We start from the raw sequence: 22,827 nt of genomic DNA, 5'->3' as shown, positions 1-22,827 counted from the left end.
TGGCTCCCAGTTGGCCACATGATTCAGAGTAAACCACCTGTAAACTACAGTGTATGGTGTTGCTAAGCTAGGACACTGGTAGGTTAAGTGTGTTAAATACATTTTCAACTGACAATGGATTCATGGTCTGTGACCCCATTGTACATCAAGGACCATCTGCATCATAGTTACTAAAATTCAACTGCTTTTTGATAAGGACACCAAGGCCAATGGCCAAGAGTAGTCTTTTCAACAAATGAAGCTGGAACATCTAGGTAGGTTCAAGACCAGCTTAAAAAGTTAGCAAGACTCCATCTCAACAAACAAGCCAGGGGTGGTGGTACATTGCTGTAGTTCCAGCTACAGGGGAGGCATAGGTAGGAAGATCACAGTCTGAGGCCAACCTAGGCAAAAAGTACAAGATCCAATCTGAAAAATAACTAAAGCTAAAAGGGCTGGGGTCATGGCTTAAGCAGAATACTGCTTACCTAGCAACCATGAGGCCTGAATTCAAAATGAAAACAAAAAACAAATCTTTTGTGCTTCCAAGGTGAAAAGATAACCCAAACAATGGGAGAATATTTTTGCAAATCATGTATGTAAGGAGCCTGTACGCAGAATCCTTACCTGCACAACAAAAAGACAAATTTTTAAAAAAAATTGATTTTTTAAAAAAGTCAATTTTTAAAAACTGAGCAAAGGATCTGAATTAACATGTGACCCCAATGACCTAAGTACCTCCCACTACCCCTCCTATTGCCACACTGGAACCAATCTTCCTACACATGACTCCTCGGGGGACACACTCACACTACAGCATATGGCCCTATGTATAAGGCCACCTTTTAGTTAAGGTGCACCCCTACTTCTTCTATTCATATTTGTGGAATTCCCACTGCTCTCTGAATACATACCATGAAGTGTCAATCCTTGAGATATACTGCATCTTCCTTCTTGTCTGCCAACATATGGTTAAAGAATGAGATCTAGAACTAGAAAGAACCAGGTTTGAACCTCAGCTCCACCAAGCAGTAGCTCTACCACCTTGGTCCTTTCTGAGTCAGCTTCCTTATCTCACTGCTTATGTTATAAAACTTAACAGCATTAATTGATTGATGCTATATTTAAGTTGCTTAGCAGAGAGATGGCACATAGTAAGCAGTCACTGTAACAAGTCATACTTAATGCTCACACTTCATGAGTCAGCTCGATGCCACCTCCTCTATGAAATTTTCCCTGGTCTCCTCTAGTTGTGCCCCATGAACCCCACCACATTTAAAGTGAGGTCTGCTATCTGCTCCCTCCCTACACTGTGATCTTACCAAGGGCAGAGACTATCTTACTCATGTTTGGTTGTCTGCTATTCAGTGGTACTCAGCACCTAGCAGGACTCAGTGTTTGTTGAATTAACTAGTGAATGGATAAAAGAAGTAAGGTCATTCATTAACCAAATGTATTGAGTGTGCACCATGTCATTGTTGGAAGTACATCAGTGAATAAGCAGATGGAGTTCCTCACCACACCAGGCTCCCAACCTAAAGATGTTACACTCAATAAATAAATACATAGTATTTAGTATGTTAGATGGTGCAAAGTACATTGGAGAAAAATAAAGAAGATTAAGGGAGGGGCAGTCATTGTTCTTTTATGTAAGAAGGTCAGGGAAGGTCTCAAATTAGGTGACATTTGAATAGAGACCTGAAGGAACCAAGGGAGCATGGTGTGTTGACATTTGAGGGGGCATGGATGGGGATGGGTAAGATGAGTATCATTCAGATCAAGGAAACAGGCAAGTGCAAAAGTCTTGAGGTACGAATGTGCTGGGAGCCTATGAGAACAAGAAGCTGGCCAGTGGGCACTGGAGCTAAAGTATATGAGATCAGAGAGGCAGTGAAGCAGGGAGCTTTGGGAGTTCAGATCATACACTATGTTTAGGGGCTAAACCTTTATTTTTCTTTTCCCCAGAGGTGCTGGCGATGAAACTTGAGAGCACCACACATGCTAGGCAAGTGCTCTACCACTAAGCTACATTCCCAACCTAAAACATTATTTATTTTAGTGGTGTACTAGAATTTGAACTCAGAGCTTTACACTAACCACTTGAGCGCCACACCTCCAGCCCCCTCTTTCCCGTCCCTTTTTATTTTTGACCTTGAGTATTTTCCATATAGAATCTCATGAACTATTTGTCTGGGCTGGCTTTGAATTGTGATCCTCTGATCTCTGCCTCCCAAGTAGCTAGAATTACAGGTATGAGCCACTGGCACCCAGTTGACATTCTTTAATAAATATGTAAACTTTTACTTTCTTAGGCATCCTGAAAATCCTGTCCACTTAAGATGTAGCCAAAAGGAAACCGCTCCCAGCCTTCACAAGGTCAAATGATAAACACCTCAATCTCCATGGCTGAGCGTTCTTGTCTATGCAAATATAAGGTAAGTTCTACCTCAAGGGAATCCCTTCTTCCCCAGGTTTTTATGAGACTCCTAGGGGTAAATGCATGATCCTAGGTCAGTTGTTGTGGCTGGCCAGGTCAAGCTTTTGCAGCATCAGGCTCTGAATGGCTCCTCAGATATGTCACAGTGGGGAGATCTACTCATGTCCCCAGCCCCTGGGGGTGGCCAGAGGATCTGTGACTCTGGTAGTGGGTCCAGGCTACCATGCCTCAACATACGAGGCCTGCTCTTGTCAGATGAGGATTGTTCCTTCTGGCTCAGATGAGTGGGGCTGTACCCCAGCAAAACTTTTTGAACTTCATGTTAACTTACTGACACAGCTTTTGGTTCTTATCTATAGCTCTTTTCTCTGCAGGGAGACTGGGTCAGGGCACACCTGGAACCACAGCTCACGTCCTACTTTTGCACTTTCTTGGGCTGGGCTTACCCTGTCATACTGGTCCTTCTGTCATGCTAAAGTTTCTCTTGTGACTCCCATAGTCTCTGCCAGTGGTGCTCTGCTAGAGCCACTGAGCCCACAAGACCTGTTAATAATCAAACCCAACAAGGTTCAAGATTTTCATCTAGGACCCTTTAGTCCCAACAAGAATCTACAAACGTGATGTTTGAAGATGATCACCTAACTAACCATGTACCAGTAAAGCCGAATTCCATCTCCTGCCCACCTGTACCCCAATGAGGCTCTTCATCAAATATTAGTTTTGTCAATGTCCTAGTGTCCTCCATTTATTATTCAAGATGTTGAGCAGTCACAGCAAAACCTGGAAAAGAATATACACAGATGTTTAATTAGATGGTAAAAGTTTTGTAAGTTCCAACAGCAGCTTGAGGTTCAACACAAAAACTAAGTATAATTTAAACACTACCATTTTGTACTGAAAACACACAGCATAACTGAAAGCTTTGGAGGCAGAGAGAAATGACTTTAGGTCCATGAACTGCTTGCTACTTAGTGGCTCAATCATTTTGGATACATTTTTCTCACTTATAAAAAGTTAATGACAACTATTTCTTGTAAAACTGAATTGGGTAACAGGATGTAAGAATTAACATTTACTATGCACAAGGCCAGTTCTATTTCTTCTCCTTATTGGTAGAGAAGTATATGGGATCCTTTTTTTTTTTTTTTTTTTTGGTGCTGGGCTTGAACCCAGGGCCTCGCACATGCTAGGCAAGTGCTGTACCACCGAGCTACGTCCCAGCCCCTGGGATACTTCTTATAATGCCGTATATACTATGGGATTGACTTACAAGGTTTTCCTTTAAAGTTTTTAAAAAACAAGTTGGCCAGGTGTGGTGGTGCATGCCTACAATTCCAGCTAGGGAGAGGAGGTTCACAATCTGAGACTGTCCTGGGAGAAAGCATGAGATCCTATCTGAACACAAACTAAAGCAAAAAGGGATAGGGGCATGGCTCAAGTGTAGAACACCTGCCTAACAAGTGCAAGGTCCTGAGTACAAACCCCAGTACTGCAAAAATAAACACAACCTAGTTTTATGTATCTCATGGGTGTCTCTCTGATTTCTTCTGTAAAAACCAAATAGCATTAGGAAAGATCAGAGGATAAAAGCTTAAATAATCAAAGCTACTGTATGCTCCATGTAGAAAAGATCGAGCTGCTAAGGTGGCCGAGGAAGTCTTCAGGCTTTAGATCAACTTGCATTTTGGCTCTGTTATACCAGATGAGGGGGGCACTTAGGTCTCTCTGTGCCATTTTCCTTATCTTTAGCTCAGGGATAATATCATCTCATAGAATTAATTACAATCTGTGTCAAACATGAAGCTGTTTTTTAGCTCAGCTCAACAAAGTGAATAGACAAAGCAGACAGACCTGATTTCTGCCCTGGGAGCTCACACATCTGACTGGCTGTGTTCTTCCCTGACTTGCCTCTCATAAGACACCAGCTTAGAATAGCTAACCGTAACTACATTGGTGACTTTCAGAAGACCAATACTTACTGACCTCCTTACTTACTGAGCTCTGGGGAGCTTACCCTATTTCCAGCCAAAGCACTTAACTCCTTGCTCACAGAGAAATAGAAAGAAATCACTCACCCTGCAAGCTCAAAGAGCAGATTTCACACCTCTCCTGACTCTCAAACCATGAGCACTGAATTCCCTTTCACAAGAGATCCTCACATGTTGGAGACCACACTTGTCTCTTAACTGCCAAACCAGTGCCTTTTAAACAGGTCACCATAATAAAACCCATTTTTCTTAAAAATATTTTTCTTAAACCCCTGTCCATTGTCATCTTGTCAAACAAGGGAAATCTAGCTGCCCTTGGGCCCCACACACCTCGAACATCTTCCTCCTGGTATTTCTGGGGTGTTTTGATGGTACTGGGGAAGAACTGGGCTTTGTGCTAAGTTGATTCACATCTACTGCCCTCGCATTCTTGACTAGTTAGGAAGAGCTCGGGAACAAAGGTCCAAACCCTTTTCTAAAGTAAGTGGTATTACTAGTTACTCCTTCAAACTTTGTGGCCCAAATTCTTCTGTAAAGCAGCAAGTCTGTTAAAAAAAAAATCTCCTGGTGGATCCTTTTAAAATCATCACCCCCATGTTTTGGTAAAGGCTTTATTTTTATGTATCCAGCTTGCTTAAAACAAGGCACACAGATAATCCTGTGACATTCTTATTTTCTTCCAAACTGACCAACATACGAAGTACATGTCTATAGCGTCATAGTACCAATGTCAGTCAACTTGAGACCTTGACTCTACAGACACCCAGGTGTTTTTGCAACCACACTATGCAATGTGTCCTCTTAGGACTCTCCAGCATCTTTGCAATCCTGACCTATCCAGGTAGCATGCATTTATCTCTCTATACTCTACCTGTTCCACAGTGAATTTAACATAGTACTTCTGCCATTGCCATCTAGTCAAACAAGGAAAATCTAGCTGCCCCGGGCCCCATTCATACGGAACCTCTCTCCTTGCATTTTTTTCCTTCTTTTTCTGACCATGAAAGGTGAAGAGCACAGGAAGAGGCAGTGGTGGAGCTTCTACCTGCCCTAGGGGGACAGTATGAAGGTGGGAGGGGAAAGTCAACTTGGAAACAGTGGTTAATTCAATGCTCCCCTACAAAATTGTATTTTTTTTTAACAAGCACAGCAGAAATCTTACAGGCCAGATGGCAATAAGATGATGTATTTCAACTAAGAAGGGAGGGGAGTGCCACCCAAGAGTTCTATACCTAGCAAAACTGTCCTTCAAAAATGAGGGAGAAATTAAGACATTCCTAAGTAAAGAAAAGTGGAGGAATTTCATTACCACTAGATCTGCCCTACAAGAAATGCTGAAGGAGAGTTCTTCAAATTGTAAAGAAAGGACACTAGAGAGAGACTGAGGAATACAATAATAAAAATTTCCTATAAAGGTAAACACAAAGACAAACACAACAAACATTATTGTAATTATGGTTCACAACTCTACCTTTTATTCTTTTACAGGATTTAAAATAGAAAAGCATAAAAATTTATAAATCTATGTTAGTGAGTACATGATATATAAAGATGTAATTTGTGACATGGATAACAGAGCTACAGAGAGCAGGAGATTTGTGATTGAAGTTACCAGTTTAAAATACCATTCAGATGTTTTATGTAAGCCTTATGGTAACCATAAAGAGAATATACACAGAAGCAAATGAGAAAGGCAATTAAACATGCTACTATTAAAAAAAAAATCAACACAAAGGAATGTAGGAAAAGGAGGAATCCACAGGCAAAAAAAGCTGTTAAGACAAACTGAAAACAAAGTGGCAAAAGTAGGCCTTTTCCTATCAGTAATTACTTTATATGTAAATTGATTTAATTGCCAAATAAAAGTTTGGCAGAACAGACTAAAAACAACATCCAATTATATCCTCACTTGAGACCTAAGTACACGTATGTTAACAATGGAAGAATGAAAAACATATTCTATGCAAACAGTAACCAGAAAAGCAGTAGTGGCTATATTGGTATCAGACAAAAAAAAAAAAAAAAAAAAAAAAAAGACTAGGTTGAAAGCTGTTAGAAAAGACAAAAAATATTATATAATGAAAAAAGGTCAATTTGTCAATTAGATGTAACAATTATAAACATATATGCACCAAATACCATATCTCTTGAGTATATGAAGCATATATTGACATAACTGAAGGGAGAAATAGACAGCTTTATAATAGTATGAGGTTTCAATACCCCAGTTCAATTACAGGTAAAACAGCAAGACAGAAAGTCAATAAGGAAATAGAGGACTTGAACAATACCATAGACTATCGGGACATAACATATATACATGGAATGTACCACTCAGTGATAAGCAGAACACACATCTTTCTCAAGTGTACATGGAACATTTCTTGGGATATATTAGGCCACAAAATGAGTCTCAGTATATTTAAAAATACTTAAATTATATAAAGTATCTTTCTAGTCACAATGGATTGAAATTAGAAACCAACAGAACTAGAAAATTCACATATATGTGTAAAGTAAACAGAACAGTTTTGTTTTGATTTTTTGAGTCAGGGTCACACTATGTGGCAGGCTGCACTCCAACTCGTGATCCTCACACCTCAGCCTCCTGAGTGCTGAGATTTCAGGCCTGTGCCACCACATCCAGCTGTAAACAGTACATTCTTAAAGATATCACAAGGGAAATTAGCAAATACACTGAGATAAGTGAGGAAAAAAACAAAACAAAAAAACCCCACAATACCAAAACTTACAGGATGCAACTAAAGCAATACTAAGACAGATTTATAGCTAAAAAAGGCTTACATTAGAAAAGATTTCAAATCAATAACTTAACTTCATACCTTAAGAAACTAGACAACAAACTAAACACAAAGCAAGCAGAAGGAAAGAAATTATAAAGATTAGCGATAAACAGAACAGAAAAACAGAAAAATAAAGGAAACAAAGAGTTGGTTCCTTAGAAAGTTCAACAAAACTGACAGACTGACTAAGGAAAAAGAAAGGACATGGGGGATTCAAATAACTAAAATTGGAAATTAAAGAGAGGACATTATTATGCCCAGATTTACAGAAATAAAAAGGACTATAGAGTACTATGTACAACTGTGTATCATCAAATTGGATAACATAGGTAAAATGGATAAATTCCCAGAAACACAACCTACCAACTGAAGAACTAGAAATCTAAACAGATATATTATAACTAGTAAGAAGATTGCATCATTATCAAAAACCTCCCAAAGAAAAGTCCAGAACCAGATGGCTTTATTGGTGAAGTCTACCAAACATTTAAAGAATTAACACCAATCCACCTCAAAACATTTGAAAAACTGAAACGGAGGGTGCACTTACAAAGTATTAGGTCAACATAACCCTGATACCAAAGCCAGACAGACACTAGAAGAAAGCTACAGACCAGTCCTTGATGTATATTGTAAAAATCCTCAACAAAATACTAGCAAACAGAATTCAACACCACATCTAAAGGACTATACACCATGACCCAAAAGGATCTGCTCCCAGAGTTGAAGGATTAAATATAACAAAAATCAACATACTACACATTAACTGAATGAAGGAAAATACCTCAACTGATACAGAAAAAAGCACCTGACAAAATTCAGCATCCTTTTATGATAAAAACATTCAACAAGATAGGAATAGAAGGAAAGTCAACAACATAAAAGCCATGTAAGAAAAGCCCACAGTTAACATCATCTTCAATGATGAAAGACTGAAAATCTTTTCTCTAACATCGGGAATAAGACAAGGATGGCTAGTTTCATCACTTGTACTGTGTTGCCCTAGAAATCCTAATCAGACCAATTAGGCAAGAAAAGGAAATAAAAGGCATTCAAATTGAAAAAGAAGTAAAATTACATTTGCAGATGATATGATGTAAAACTCAGAAATGTCTAAAAATTCTACAAACAAACCAACAAACAAAAAACCCAAACAACCTCTCCAACAAAACTGTTAAACAAATTCAGTAAAATTTCAAGATGCAAAATGAACACACAAAAATAAGTTCTATGTGTAGATGCTAATAAACAAACCTAAAAGGAAATTAAGAAAATACTCAATTTACAATCGTATCAAAATAATAAAATACTGAACAAACTTTAACCAAGAAGGCTAAAGAGTTATATACTGAAAACACTACTGAAAGAAAGTAGATGACACCAGTTCATAGAAAGACTTCGTGTGTTTATGGACTGAAGACATTATAGTTAAGATGTCAGTATTACCCAAAAATATTGCAATCCATATCAAAATCACAAGGCTTACTGCAAAAATAGTTTATATGAAATATCAAGGAACTCCAAATAGCCTAGCAATCTTGAAGGGAAAACCAAACACACAATAAAAACAGAGGACTCACATTTCCTGACTTCAGAACTTACTGCAAAGCTTCTTCAGTAATGAGGTGTCATAGTGGGGACAAAGAACAATGGAATAGAACAAGCACAGATAAAAGCCCTCACATATATTATCAAATGAGTTTTGGGAAGAGAGCCAAGACCATTCAATGGGTAACGGGCAATCTCTTCAACAAATTGTGCTGGAAAACTGGATATCCACATTCAAAAGGATGAAAGACCCTTATCTTACACAATATGTAAAAATTATCTCAAAATGGATTAAAGACCCAACCATAAGAAAACCATAAAAGCTCTGAAACTCTCAGAAGAAAACAGAAAGACTGGATTTCACAATACCAAAAATAATACCAACATGAACTACATAAAAATTAAAATTACTTGCATTTAAAAGGATACAATCAAGTGAAAAGGCAACTAACAGAATGGAAGAAACTATTTGCAAACCATGTATAGAGTAAGTTACTAACACCATAACATATAAAGGTAGGTTGTTATGCAAAATAGAAAATAATCGTGCCAGGTGCCAGTGGCTCACACCTGTAATTCTAGCTTTTCAGGAGACAGAGATCAGGAGAATCATGGTTCGAAGCCAGTCCCAGTCCGGGCAAATGGTTATCGAGACCCTATTTCAAAAAAAAACCATCACAAAAAAAGGGCTGGTGGAGTGGCTCAAGGTGTAGGTCCTGAGTTCAAGCTCCAGTACCACAAAAAAAAAAAAAATAGATACCTGTAATAGTCAAAATCAGAGACAGAAAGTAGAATGGCAGTTGTCAAGAGATAGGGAGAACAGGGGGTTGTTTAGTGGGCAGTTTTACAAGATGAAGATTTCTGGAGATGGACGGCAATAGTGATGGTTGTAAAACATGAATCCACTGAATGCTACTATTTTAAAATGATGGTAAACTTTGTTATGTATTTTTTAGTACAATTTTAAACAATTTAAGAAAGCTGAAAAAAAAGTGATGGATCCTATCTAATGATAAAAGTTAACATCACCAATCTCAGATCTCTCTAGAACTAAAATCCATGTTCTAGACAGAAATACTCTTCAGTATTTGAGGCTTAAGAGAAGTAACAAGCTATTACTCACATGGATATGTAAAAATACCTATGCATACATAAAACAAATGGTAAAATGGCAAATTGAGGAAAGGTATATGGGAGTTAATCTATTTTCAAAGCTCCTGTAAATTGGAAAGAAAAAAGTTGCTGATAGGCCACGCTTGAGATGCCCCCAAATAAACCATCCACCAAGGGTAATTCACACAGAAACTAGTACTTTTTCTCCCTTAAACATAGTACAATAGGATGTCTTAAATTCCCCAGGTATGGCTACTTTATTACCTGGTACCATTAGGACTTTTACCCTACAGGAATGACATTTTCTAGATAACTGGAGTTTATCCCAATAGAGACCAAATGTTAGCTAACTTTAAAATGTTAAAAACTTACCTTTGAGCTGGCAAAGTGGCTCAAGTGGTAAGAGTGCCTGCCTTGCAAGCGTGAGGCCCTGAGTTCAAACCCCAGTGCTGCCAAAAAACAAAACAAACCCTGGAAAGGGTCAACATCTGGAAGGTTTCACTAGATGGTTGTGCGTTTGTTTTCAGGTGTTTTGGGGGGGCAAATAAAAGTAGAACACTGCAAAAGGTAGTTTGTGTTCATTTAGTGGTTAGCCCTTACCTTCTAGTGTCCTCACATACTTATTTTATAAACTACCACCTTCTCTTTGTGCATCTGAGTTCCTGGGCCTATTAATTTTATGTATATTTTTTGAGCTTATTTATTTTTGGCAGTAGGTTAGAACTCAGGGCCTCATGCTTGCTAGGCAAGCATCTACAACTTGAGCTACTCTGCCAGCCCCTCCTGCCAGTCTTAACCTGGTGCAGCACATTTAAGAATCTACTCCATACTTCTCCACTCCTTGCAAAGACAGCATGAATGGTCAGAGTTACTCAGATGCATCAGTGAAACCCTGTAACTTCCCACCATAAAGTAATTTTAAAAATCACAAAACAGAACAAGAAATAAACTGCAACTCCTACCTCCCCGCTAAAACCCATTGCTACAAGCAATCAGTAGAGTGATTTTTCAATCATATCCACCCATTTGGCTTTGTTCATTGTAATTTCATTCCTTTGAGAAAAATTTAAATTAAGACAAAATTATTCTTTAACAAAAAACATTAAAATTTCTTGACAGTATCAACTAGATACTGCTTTTTTTTTCCCCCCCTTTTGGGACAGTGCCTCATTATGTAACCTAATATGGCCTTGAACTCACAATCCTCCTGCCTTAGATCTTGGGATTACAAATGTGCCCAGCTGTTCACAATTCAATTCCGACACTAACTGCCCAGAGTTAGTGTCAGACTCCACAGATTTAGGGCTGAGGCCTTCTCTACAAGACCACCCCCATTTCAAGATGCAGATCACAAATGAGGTCTCTGAGTCACTTCTTAGTAACTGCAAATTTGGGGTTCCATGAATCTCTTGGCTCAAGAATTTGCTAAAAGACATACAGAACTCACAGTTTTATTACAAAGGATACAAATTAGGCCAGACAAATGAAGACATAAGGGAGGTCTGCAAGGTGATGCAGAGCTTCCATGTCTAGAGTTTTTTTTTTGCCGGGCTATGTGGTCCAGGCTGGCCTCAAATTCACATTCATACTCCTGCTTCAACCGCCAGAGTGCTGAGATTATAGGCATGTACCACCATGCCTGGTTTGTCCCCAGAGCTCTGAATTGTCATTTCACTATGCAGGTATGGCTGATTAAATCAAACAGGCAATGTGACAGGACCTCAGTCTCTATATAACTGGCCTAAAGGTCTTTCTGGTGACCAGCTTTTACCCTAAGGCAATCTAGGTGATCACTAAGAGTCAACTCATTAGCATAACAAGGACACTCCCAGCACTCAGGAAGCCCAAGGGTTTGTCAGAAACCAGGGACAAAGACCAGACAAATTCCTCATTATACCATAGTCAAGTAGGATTGAACTTGAAGGGTCACAAACCATCACCATAGACTTTTTTTTTTTTCACTCACCAAGGACCAATTTTTGCGCCCACTGAGAATGATCTTCTAAGATAATTAAATGACAGCCCCCCAAAACCAGAAAGAAATTTTATTGTGTAGTTTATAGAAGTGTGACTAGTATTCTTCTGTACAAAGCACACAACAGTTTTAAATACAACTGAGAGAAATGAGTCCTATGACAATGTTGGTTTGATACAAGCCAAACTTTACAGACACAATAAAAAAAATTTAAAATTATCTTCTTTCTCCAAAGAGTCCATTGTGCATTTTTTAGAGCAGACATGGGGACATATTCCAGGCAAGGTCACAATGGCATTTTATTGCCCTCGATGCTGATTTTCACTGCATGTGCAGATCTGCTTTTTTTCCTGATATCTGTGAATTTTCTCATCTGTTTATCCAGTCGACTGATACCTTTCTTGGAGGATGCCTGAAACTAGAGTGGGGAAAAAGTTAAAGAGCAAATTATTGAAATGCACGTATCTAGTTTTTGTCTTTCATCTTGTATCTGAAAGTAAGCATCAGAAGAACTCCCAGCTCTAAAATAACTAGAATATGCTTTGGTAACCTCAGGGAACAGAGCAAGTATACACAGCAGTGTTAGAAACACCTATTACATTCTTTCAATGACTGATTTGTTGTTGTTTATGTCTTATTTTTAATTTTGCTGCAGTCCACGGAAATCTAGATGAGAAGGGGAAATACTGAGACCAAAATCCTCCCAATTGCACCATTTACATTACATTTGTCTGTATGCTTTTTCCTTCAAAGACCAAATGTGGGGATGACCACCTGACATACCCATCTTCTCCCCAGATGTTTACTACTGAATCACCTGTGAAGCACAATTCAAATGAATGCTCAATAAGATGGCACTGGATACTCTCTGGGGCAGTGACATATGCTGAAATTTTGAGTTCAGGAGCCTTCCAAGTCTTAGGCAACCTCTAGACTTTGCCTCGCCCCCAATTATGAAGTCAGCTGAGCACTAGGCAAGGAATAAACTCTCTAAGACATTCTTGAACATGTCTTGGCCATGCTGATCAACCATCCTCAATTTTCTAGCAAGATCCCAATTCCAAATATTATTCTCTTGTCAATTTCAATACTTGGCACTAACACTGAGTTAGCATACAAATTCACGGTCAGAAAGAGCTATGCCACATTATCACTCAAACTTCCTGACTCACCGCAAATGTCTGATTTCCTTTCAGACCACAAGCCCTCATTTTAGTAGTTAAGATCTTGTCAGGTCACATGAAAGCCTTACTTGCTCAGATCTCTGACAACTACCCAACTCCCAGCAGCTCCACACACTAAGCTGGACTACATCTTTTTGCGCACTCCCAGGACCTTGTGTCTGAGCCCTGATGGATTTGTTTGGCCTCAGCATCAAGGACACATCCTGATTGGTTAGTACCAATCTACCACTAGCCACGACATGTATGTGGCTGGCAGATGCTTACTCACCCAAACTCCAAGCACAGACCAACAATACCTAACATGCCAAAGCCAATAAATAATCTCCCTTCCTAATTCACACTTCCTAGGACATTACAAGTTTATTCTGAACTGTTTTATCAAAGGAAAAAAAAAAAAAAAAAAAAAAAACAAAACCCAAACAAATAAGCCAACCAAAAAACAACCACAAAAATAAGCTGGGCATGGTGGCATATGTCTGCAATCCCCGCTATTCAGAAAGCGGAGGCACGAAGATCGCAAATTCGAGGTCAACCCAGGCCATGTCAGCCAGACCCTATCTTAGAAACAAAATACAAACGAATGGGCTGGGGCATGACTCATGAGGTAGAGCACTTGCCTAATGTGCATGAGTCCCTGGGTGCAATCCTCAATACTGCAAATAAAACAAACAAAAAAACCCCCAGTAGCTTAAAAGACTAGCAAGCTGGGTTTGCTGGGGGCAGAGGGGGAGGAAGGGCACAGTAGTTTAACACTGTTAAACCACTGAAGAATGTTTGGGCAAGTAACGTTAAGTAAAAAATAAACCAACAAACCCGGTAACGTATAAAAGAGTATGATCACATTGTTGCTTGAAAATTTTGTTTTTAAAAAAAAAAATCAAAACACACAACAGTAGTAACGTTTATGCATGCACATGAAAAGGACCAAAAAGAAATAACCCAAAATGTTAATATTAAATTAAGTTGCAGTGAGATTGCAGGTTACATTAATTTTGTTTTCTGTATTTTAGTAAGTTTATATAAAAACATGCATTGCTTCTGCCATTTTAAGTGTTATTTTTAAAAAGCACTCTATTAAATAGACAAACAATACAGCATAATACAAGTCACTGCATTATTTAAGAGTGAAAATCAGAAACCACAGAGGAAGGAATAAATTACATATTTACATAATGATCACAAAAATGCAGCCATTAAAAAATGATAAACCTATGAGGTAGTTTAATGAGGGAAATGACCAAATTTATATACGCAGCCTAGACAACACCAGTATATTATGACTGTGGATCATTGAGAACGCAGCAAAGAGCATCACTCTCTCCTCACACTCTAGCCACAGATCAGGTGGCTCTCCACTGCCTCTACTTACAGGGGGGTAAAGAGGGACAGGGGGTGGAAGCAGAGCCTCCAAGAGCCAGCAGATAGGCATGCGGCCCCTCAAAACACAAGGTATGTTTCCAAAGCAGACTGGCACTGAGAGTTTTATTACATTTTCTTGATCATACTGTAGTCTCCAAATATCAAAATTTAAAGTACTGGAGAAGGAAATATTATGAACGAGATGGCTAAACAGAAGGAAGAGACAGTGAGAAAAGACGGGAGAGGAAAAGAAGGTTAAAAAAGGAAGTACAGCTAAAGTAAGAAGTCCTTGGCATGGAACTAATCCTCCTTTGGCTTTTATGTATTTTCAGTAAATAAGTAAGACAGTGTGCTTTGTCTTGACAGTTCTTAGTAGTAGAGTGAAGCAGGAGCAAAGTGAGTGGAATCTATGGAGAGATCAGAGAGAAGCACAAAAGGCAGATGACACAAACTCTGAGTTCATTCTATGTGTACCTCATCTCAAAGCAGGTCAAGTCTTTTTCACTTCTGACCATGTACTGAGTATCGATTAATCAAATACATCTCTCCTAAATATTCTGTGTAAGGCTTTTGTAATAAAGCTACTAAGGTATCTCCCTTCCACTAAGAAGTCACTAACCAGTTTATATGCCTGTAATACAGCCCACTATGATTCTGGGCCCTAACAGAAGTTTTTTTTCATAAAATGGGTACCAGTAAAAGAAAAACAAAATGCCTATCAGGGAAATAATGATCTACAAGTCTCTAGGGTACTGAAAAAGGAAGGGACTGCCACATCAACTTCTAAAGACTCAAAAGGTATGGAATGTCCCAGGATGCCTGCCAGGGTCATTATTTCAGAAGGGCAGATCTGGCCTTTTCTGGTTAAGAAAGCATCCACACACTTGTTTTCACTCTGCTGACAATTCAAGCCCATGCACAGCCCATGCTTCCTTAGAGATACCTCTCAGATATACTCCAGTAGAACCAGGCCTACAAGGGCATCCTGTTGCCTTCAATACTGAATTTGACAGCACGATGCACTTTGCTCAGTCGCTTCTGTTCTGCAAATCGTCTTTTATGCTTTTCCAATCGGTTTAGGCCCTTTTTAAGAATGCCAGGCTAGAAAGAGTGGTTTGATTGGAGAATTAAAAAGCATTACGGAGTAGTAGTGTTTGAGAAACAGCTATAATTGTGACAGAAGTGTCTACTCTGATGATTTCACAACAGAAATGCTTAAACAGTTAAGACAAAGGGAGGGGGCGATAAGCAGAAGCAGGTAAATTCTGTTTCTCAGGGTCCTTAAAAAATTAATAAATCACTGTACCAGAACACTCTAGGCTTCAAGATTCACTTGAAATAGAAGAATTATTAATAAGACACTTTTTGATTTGACAGTGTCACTAAGTCTGAAGAAAAGTTCATTAGCAATGAGCTTTGGTCTTGGGTAATACTTTTCTTTCCTTGACTGCTTGACTTGTGATTTGGCTAGTAAGAAACCAGAAAACAGATCTCTGTGAATCAGATAAACCTTAACTGCTACAAGGAAAAAAAATCAAATGTTCATCTGCATCTGAGATCCACTCTGCTCATCCCCTGCTTGCTTACCCTGGATGACTCCATTTCCACATTCCACTTGGGCCTGACAACATAGTCTTTGTTTGATGGCATTGGGACCCTTGCACGGGCACAGAATCCAGGATCTCCAGGTCTAAGAGCCCTGAGAAAGAGAAAGGAAGTGCATGCTATTTATGTACTTAGCCACAACAGAGCCCACATTCAGATAATTTCACTCATCTCAACCTACCATCCCTCTACGGACTTAACACTTTTTGAGAGCACTGATGATTTTCAACTTGCTTTTGTACTCTCAAAGCTTCACAAGGGAGTCTAGCACTAACTAAGCAGCATCAAAATCTTTATTGCATGAACTATTTTGTTAATATTCCACAGCACCCAACACAATGCGTTGTAGACATTCAATACATGTTAAAGTGAAAATCACCTCCTGAGCACATTAGCGTATCATTTCATTCACTATTTTTCCTAAAACAAAGTAGCAAACAAAAATCCTAACATATTCTAAGAAAGCTTAACACAAAACCCCTTACTTTTCCTCTCCTGTCAACACCTTCTCCAGGTCTCTTCTCGGTGTCTGACCACCAGTGCTAGAAAAGAGAAAGTATAGAATGAGATACTAGGAATCTTAGAACCTTGTAACTAGGAAAAGAACATGCCAAAAATATCAAACGCAGATCATAATTAGCTTCTAAAAACTGAAACAGTACTATTCATTTCAGTATTCATTTCCCTAACACATTTCAGAACTGTGAGAGACCATACTTTACCAAACTGACCCAAATCATATTGGTATAGGGGGAATACCTTCACTATACACTGTCATATTTTAAACTAGAAGGATATTAGGAATTATGCTTGTTTTCTTCTCAGAAATAGGGAGAGAGAAAGATAAAACTATCTTTTTTCCAGGTCATCCTAAGATTTTAATGACCTTATTTACCAAAAATCCCTGAGCTACTGGCAACAATAACTATTACTCCACTTATTCATACCTGTTCCCTCATACCTGCTCATTCTTCGTCTTTGAGGCATTTGTTCTAGATCTCTCTGCTCTCTTTCTTCTCTTGTCATTCCTTTGTAGTTTGAGGTAAGACCAAATATAGGCCGAGACCACTCATCTATAAAAAAAAACAAAAAACAATTATTTAGTCTACAAACTAGCATTTTCTCCTAACAGGCTTTCAAATAATCACACCCTAATACAATGCAATGCTCTATGCCTTTAGAATATTTTTTGTTACTGATTCCATTATTTCAGCACCATTTATAGGATAAACACAGCATGATACCAGCATCACAACTAACTCTAGTTGACTTAGGAAAATAGTGTAAAAAGATCTGCCAATGTAAAATAGGTACAGTGTATGTCAGGCAGGGAGGGGGAGAATAGAATGGAGGAGGGTGAATGAAGGAGATTAAGGTGAGGGTATATGCATGATGGACTTCATATATTTATATGAAACAGAACAAAGAAACCTCTTGTAATTGCTTTTTAAATGGGGTAGGGAGGAGGTTGAGGGGGAGAAAGGATGGGGGTGAATTAACCAATGTACAACATAAGCCTAATCGGAACTATCTCTATGAATCCCCCCACCCTGTAAAACAAATATATCCTAATAAAACCATTTTAATTAAAAAAAAAAATCTGTCAAGCTGGGAATAGTGACACAGAATGTAATCCCAACACTTGGGAGGAGGAGACAGGAGGAATGCAAGTTTGAGGACAGCATGGACTACATAGCAAGTAAAAAGGCAGTCTGAGCTACATACCGAGAACCTATATCCAAAACCAAAAGACCTATCAAACCACTAATCACCAGAGAGACTGAAAGAAAGAACTGACCCACTGTGATAATCATAAACTAGCTAGGTTGACATTTCATAAAGACAATTTTCTATTTATAAAGACAGTTTTATTTATTTTTAAAAGGCAGCCTAATTTCAAAGTTTCTGTACTGAAAGTAGAAAATCTTTAGTTATCCTAATATTCTTGAGAGCTTGTTTGGAGGTTCTAGCAGGGGAGCGCAGCTACTCGTATACCCTTGACCGAAGAACGGTTCTCCTCTATTGGGGATGGTCGTCCTCTTTGACCGAGCGCGCAGCTTCGGGAGGGATGCACATGGAGCGGTGAGGAAGGAAGGGGACACCTGCCTAGCCAGCCAGATCAGCCGAATCAACCCTGGCGATCAATGGGGTGACAGATGTCGCAGCCAGATCGCCCTCACATCCTATTCTAGTATTCTTAATCTGACCAAAAACAGGCTCTTATTAGTTGTCAAAATGGTCTAAGTCTTGCAATACTACATTTTAAGTCTATACCTGTTTAAGTCTAATAAAGCTGCTCAAGTAACCTACTGAGTAAGCACTCACTGTTCAGTCAGTCAGTGTCCAGAGGTGCTGACTGGAGTTTTTGTTCTGAAACACAGTGATGCTTATTGCTGCATTTATACTACAAAGGGTAGAGGGCATGGCTCAAGTGGTAGAAAGCTTGCCTAGCAAATGGGAGGCCTTGAGTTCAGTCTCCAGTGTTGTCAAAAAACCCCAAACTAAAACAAATGAAAAAAACACTATGAAAATGAAAAAGGACCTTTACATTACAGAAAATACATGTTGTCACACTAAGAATGAAGCAAATATTCTCAGGGGGTCTACATCACCTTCTAAAACCACCCCACCAACCCCACCTCTGCACTCAGAATCACTGTTGAAGTCAGTCATGGATACTAGAAGGAATATTCTGCTTCTTCCAGCCTTGAGGGTTAAAAGCAATGGCTTAAAAGCAATCAAAAGTTTATCATTCAATACAGTAAATTATAGCCCAAAATTGATAATGTCTCTGGTTTATAAAAGAAATTTAAATTTCTCTAAGAACTTTTATCTTTAAAATCCAACAACAACAAAATCTACTGTATCCAAACCCAGAAGTAAATTCCTTTCCAATGCAGAATACAGGAAGAATTAAGAAGGATAATGAAAATAGACTTTATCCTTAAACTGAAGGACTTTATAAACATTATGATGCTTTATTATATGTGTTTCTGTTAGAATCTGGATTTTTTTGGCATTATTAAATAGGAACATGGAAAAAGTAGTGGATAATTTCTTAATTACTACTTACTATGTGGTGGGAACTGAGCTTTCTACACATCTTCTCACTTAAATCTTTAGAGTAACACAAAGAAAATATATAATTATTTCAGCTTTGCAGATTAGACCACCAAGTTTGGAGGCTAAATCACTAGCTAAGCATATGCAGCAGGAAAGTCAAGGTGGAGCCATAAGGTGAACCACGTATGGCTAACTCCAGGTCCTGCATTCTACCCTTCTCCAAGCTCTTGGTCCATGACTAGAAAATGCATGCTTTCACTTGCTATATTTAATATAAGGAAACATACTTAAATATGCTGAGAAGCACTTTAAGAGAAAAAAGCTGGCAGCTACAAGAAGTTACTAAAAATTTTCTATTCCACTTTACTAAATCATTTTAAATAAATATTGGTAAAAATAGTTAGCTTTTATATACATATCTTTCTATATGTAGACATAAACACAACAAACAAAAAAGCGTAGTTTACATACTGATTAATTTCCCTGCCATATCCTTGTTGGACCTTGATTCCTTGGGGTGTTTATAGAGATACATCACTGCTCGTCCAATCCCACTATGTTTCAGGGTCTCCTGGCTCACACTAGGTAGCTGGGGAACACAAACAATACACATACATTAATCACTCAGAAGCTGGGAAACTTACTAATCTATTCTAAAGGACCTTCAAGATCTAGTTCATTCATATTAGAATGAACATAAAATTCCATTTTCAGGATCTACAGATATGGAATATGCAGACCCTACTTATATCAAAAGTTGAGTTATATGTTATCACTGAGTAGAAGTAAAACTAAACATACTTAGAGGTCAGCAGTTTAGTACAGGAGTCAGCCCGGGGCCTAAGAAACCAACAGACCTAAGACAGAACCCAAGCACAGCTACCTGCTAGCTATATGACCTTGGACAAATCATTTAACTTCTGTTTTAATTTTCTCATCTGTAAAATAAAGACAATATACACCTACCTTATAGGTTTACTGTGAGGAACAGATGTACCAATATATATACAAAGCACCTAGCAAAGTGATTGGCACATAGATTTCTTGGGAATTCCTTCAGAAGTTAAATAGCTCACCCAAGGTATCCCAACCATAGAAGGAGGGTCCAGCTCAAAATTCTAATGCAAGTACACTCTATGTACTTTCTACTTCAAGTGTCTCTCTGAGAGAACTAGTGTTCTCAGACACATAACAGCTACTCCAATTCCAAGACTGCTTTCCTTCAATACTGTATCTACATGAAAAAAAATTAAAAAAAAATTTTTTTTTTGTGGTGCTGGGGTTTGAACTCAGGGCCTACACCTTGAGCGATTCCACCAGCTCCCCTCCCCTTTTTCTTTTTGGTAAAGAATTTTTCAAGATGGGGCCTCAAGAACTATTTCCCTAGATGGCTTTGACCACGATACTCCTGATCTCTACCTCCTGAGTAGCTAGGATTACAGGTGTGAGCCACCAGCACCTGGCTCATACATGAAGTATTATAAGGTCTTTCCTTTTATGCTCATTTCATGGGTATGTTCCTTTTATTCAACTTGAAAAGTCAGGCTCGCTGTAGCAGAGCAAATGTATAAACACATGGTAAAAATAAAGGTCCTGACAATACAAACCACATTAGATAATTAGTGAAGAACAGATTATCTGCTACTAACCTCTTGCAGAATCTTCAGCAGCTCCTCCCGAATCTTTAGTGCTGGCAAACTCCTATCTGGAAGAGGTGAGAGCCATTCTTTGATGGCAGACATCACACCACTGTCAATAAATGTTTCTTTAAGGTCCTGCCTGCAATAATAAAAGTCAAGTCTATGACTTTACTTCTACTTTATCTCCCTCTAACTTTTCTTACAAGTGTTTCCAAAAACCATTTTTCAAGAATTACTCATACACATTCAATATTCACTGGGCCCCTACTCTGGCTTCAAAAGCTATATGAAATCTAGCTTCTATTTTTCAAAAATGTAGACTTGATGAACAAAGGTGATTTGCTAAAACCAAAACAGAACTCAAATTATGCAAGATAGATTAATGCCAATATGAGTAAGAAAATGAGGTCCAATTATTACAACTAAAAAATAGTATCAATCTATTAGCATAGCGATTCAGAGACAGTTTCAGGTAGTAAAGACGTCACAGAATTGTGCTATTCTTTAAAGGAAACCAAAGAGAATACAGTTCTTCTGGCAGAAAAAGATCAATAAAATACTGATATTTAAACTCCATTTTCTGTAATGGAATTATGTTAGAAAAGAGAAGTAAAGTTGCTCTTGAATATGAGCAAACCAATAAAACAATTTCTAACAAGGATCTAATAAGTATGGCACCATTACAATCACAATCACAGTGATTGTAATGTACAGGGCCGCCCGCATATGTCTTATACAATGTGTGTTTCAAGAAGCCTCTCAAGATTTGCTGTTTTCAATCACATTGGGGAATGAGATGCAATTTTATCAGACCCCAACTGTCTGAAGAATAAAACTAGTAGTTTCCAGTTTTTCTTTCAAAAATATCAGTTTCTTATTTGTTCTGTTTGCATTAGGCATCAAGGTTTAAGAAAATTTTATGAAGAAATACAATTTTAGGAAATTTTACTGTTTTTCTGTAATATGATAGAAAGCTATCACTTAATATTCCTAGAACATCAGTACATAGCGTGAGTATTATTCCATCAAAAGGGAAAACTTCAAGCAAACAAAAATACTTACTTCTTAAGGTGCATAACCACAGTAGGCAATAAGGTTAATTTCTTCAGTGCTGGCTTTTTCTGATTATTCAGCTGTCTGTCTTCCTAAACAGAGAAAAAGACAAAAAAGATTTTCAAAAACTTAAGTAGTACTAGTTGTTAATACTAAATTATAACTAATGTAAATTTTTTTGTGTGGTTTGTCTTTTTTTTTTTTTTTTTTTTTGGCAATACTGGACTTTAAACTCAGGGCCTTATGCTTGCTAGGCAGGCACCAGCCCTTTTTGTTTTAGTTATTTTGGAGATAAGGTCTCACTTTTTGCTCAGGTCACAAACTGTTTCTTCACACTATAATCCTAGTGACTCAGAAGGCAGACTTTGAACCACAAAGTCAGCCTGAGCAAACAGTTCACGACACCCTATCTTAAAAACGATGGAGTGGCTCAAGGTGTAGGACCAGACCTGAGTTCAACCTCTGTACTGAAAAAAAAAAAAAAAGAATTTACAAACTGTGAGGCACAAGTTTAACTTGAAATTCTGGTTTATTTTCAGAAACAATCTTCCAGACATAAGACTTACATGATAGTTTCAATAATTATATAGGTAATTTCCATTTGTTAATTATGAAAAATGTCAAATTCTACAAATAGAGAATACCTGTCATGTACATTTCAACAATCAGAGGCCACTCTTATGTTAGCTGTATCTTTGCCTATTTCTCCCTTCATCTGTGAATTGTTTTGAAACATATTTCAGACAAAGATCATTGAATCGCTAACACTTCATCAAGTGTCTGGAAATCAAGCCTGTGTTTTTTATTTATTTATTTGTATTCATATGTGCATACAATGTTTGGGTCATTTCTCCCCCTTCCCCCACCCCCTCTCTCCCCCCCAACCCCCTCGATACTTGGCAGAAACTATTTTGCCCTTATCTCTAATTTTGTTGAAGAGAGAGTATAAGCCATAATAGGAAGGAACAAGGGTTTTTGCTAGTTGAGATAAGGATAGCTATAGAGGGAGTTGACTCACATTAATTTCCTTTGCATGTGTGTTACCTTCTAGGTTAATTCTTGATCTAACCTTTTCTCTA

General features: G+C 38.2%; 1 protein-coding gene across 9 annotated transcripts in view; it reads right to left on the bottom strand.

Annotated features, from left to right (window-relative positions):
• Nucleotides 1-5,844: 5,844 nt before the first annotated feature.
• The window catches only part of Iws1 (interacts with SUPT6H, CTD assembly factor 1), a 38,182-nt gene continuing 21,199 nt past the window's right edge, over nucleotides 5,845-22,827 (bottom strand). The window contains exons 8-15 of one of the 9 annotated variants that reach the window (XM_074070466.1): nucleotides 21,758-21,840; nucleotides 20,705-20,834; nucleotides 19,527-19,644; nucleotides 16,954-17,065; nucleotides 16,478-16,534; nucleotides 15,975-16,086; nucleotides 15,331-15,488; nucleotides 12,124-12,262 (exon numbers count right to left, since the gene is read on the bottom strand). In XM_074070466.1, the coding sequence (XP_073926567.1) occupies nucleotides 15,360-15,488; nucleotides 15,975-16,086; nucleotides 16,478-16,534; nucleotides 16,954-17,065; nucleotides 19,527-19,644; nucleotides 20,705-20,834; nucleotides 21,758-21,840 (741 nt within the window). In that variant the 3' untranslated portion in view covers nucleotides 12,124-12,262; nucleotides 15,331-15,359. Of the gene's footprint in view, nucleotides 12,263-15,330; nucleotides 15,489-15,974; nucleotides 16,087-16,477; nucleotides 16,535-16,939; nucleotides 19,110-19,526; nucleotides 19,645-20,704; nucleotides 20,835-21,757; nucleotides 21,841-22,827 lie in introns of those variants that run through there. The other 8 variants (XM_074070468.1, XM_074070471.1, XM_074070465.1 and 5 more) reach the window with 8 other exon arrangements.

This window comes from Castor canadensis, chromosome 4 (genome assembly GCF_047511655.1).
Source record: "Castor canadensis chromosome 4, mCasCan1.hap1v2, whole genome shotgun sequence".
NCBI classification, from domain to species: domain Eukaryota; kingdom Metazoa; phylum Chordata; class Mammalia; order Rodentia; family Castoridae; genus Castor; species Castor canadensis.
This window is presented reverse-complemented; position numbering and strand designations above follow the sequence as displayed.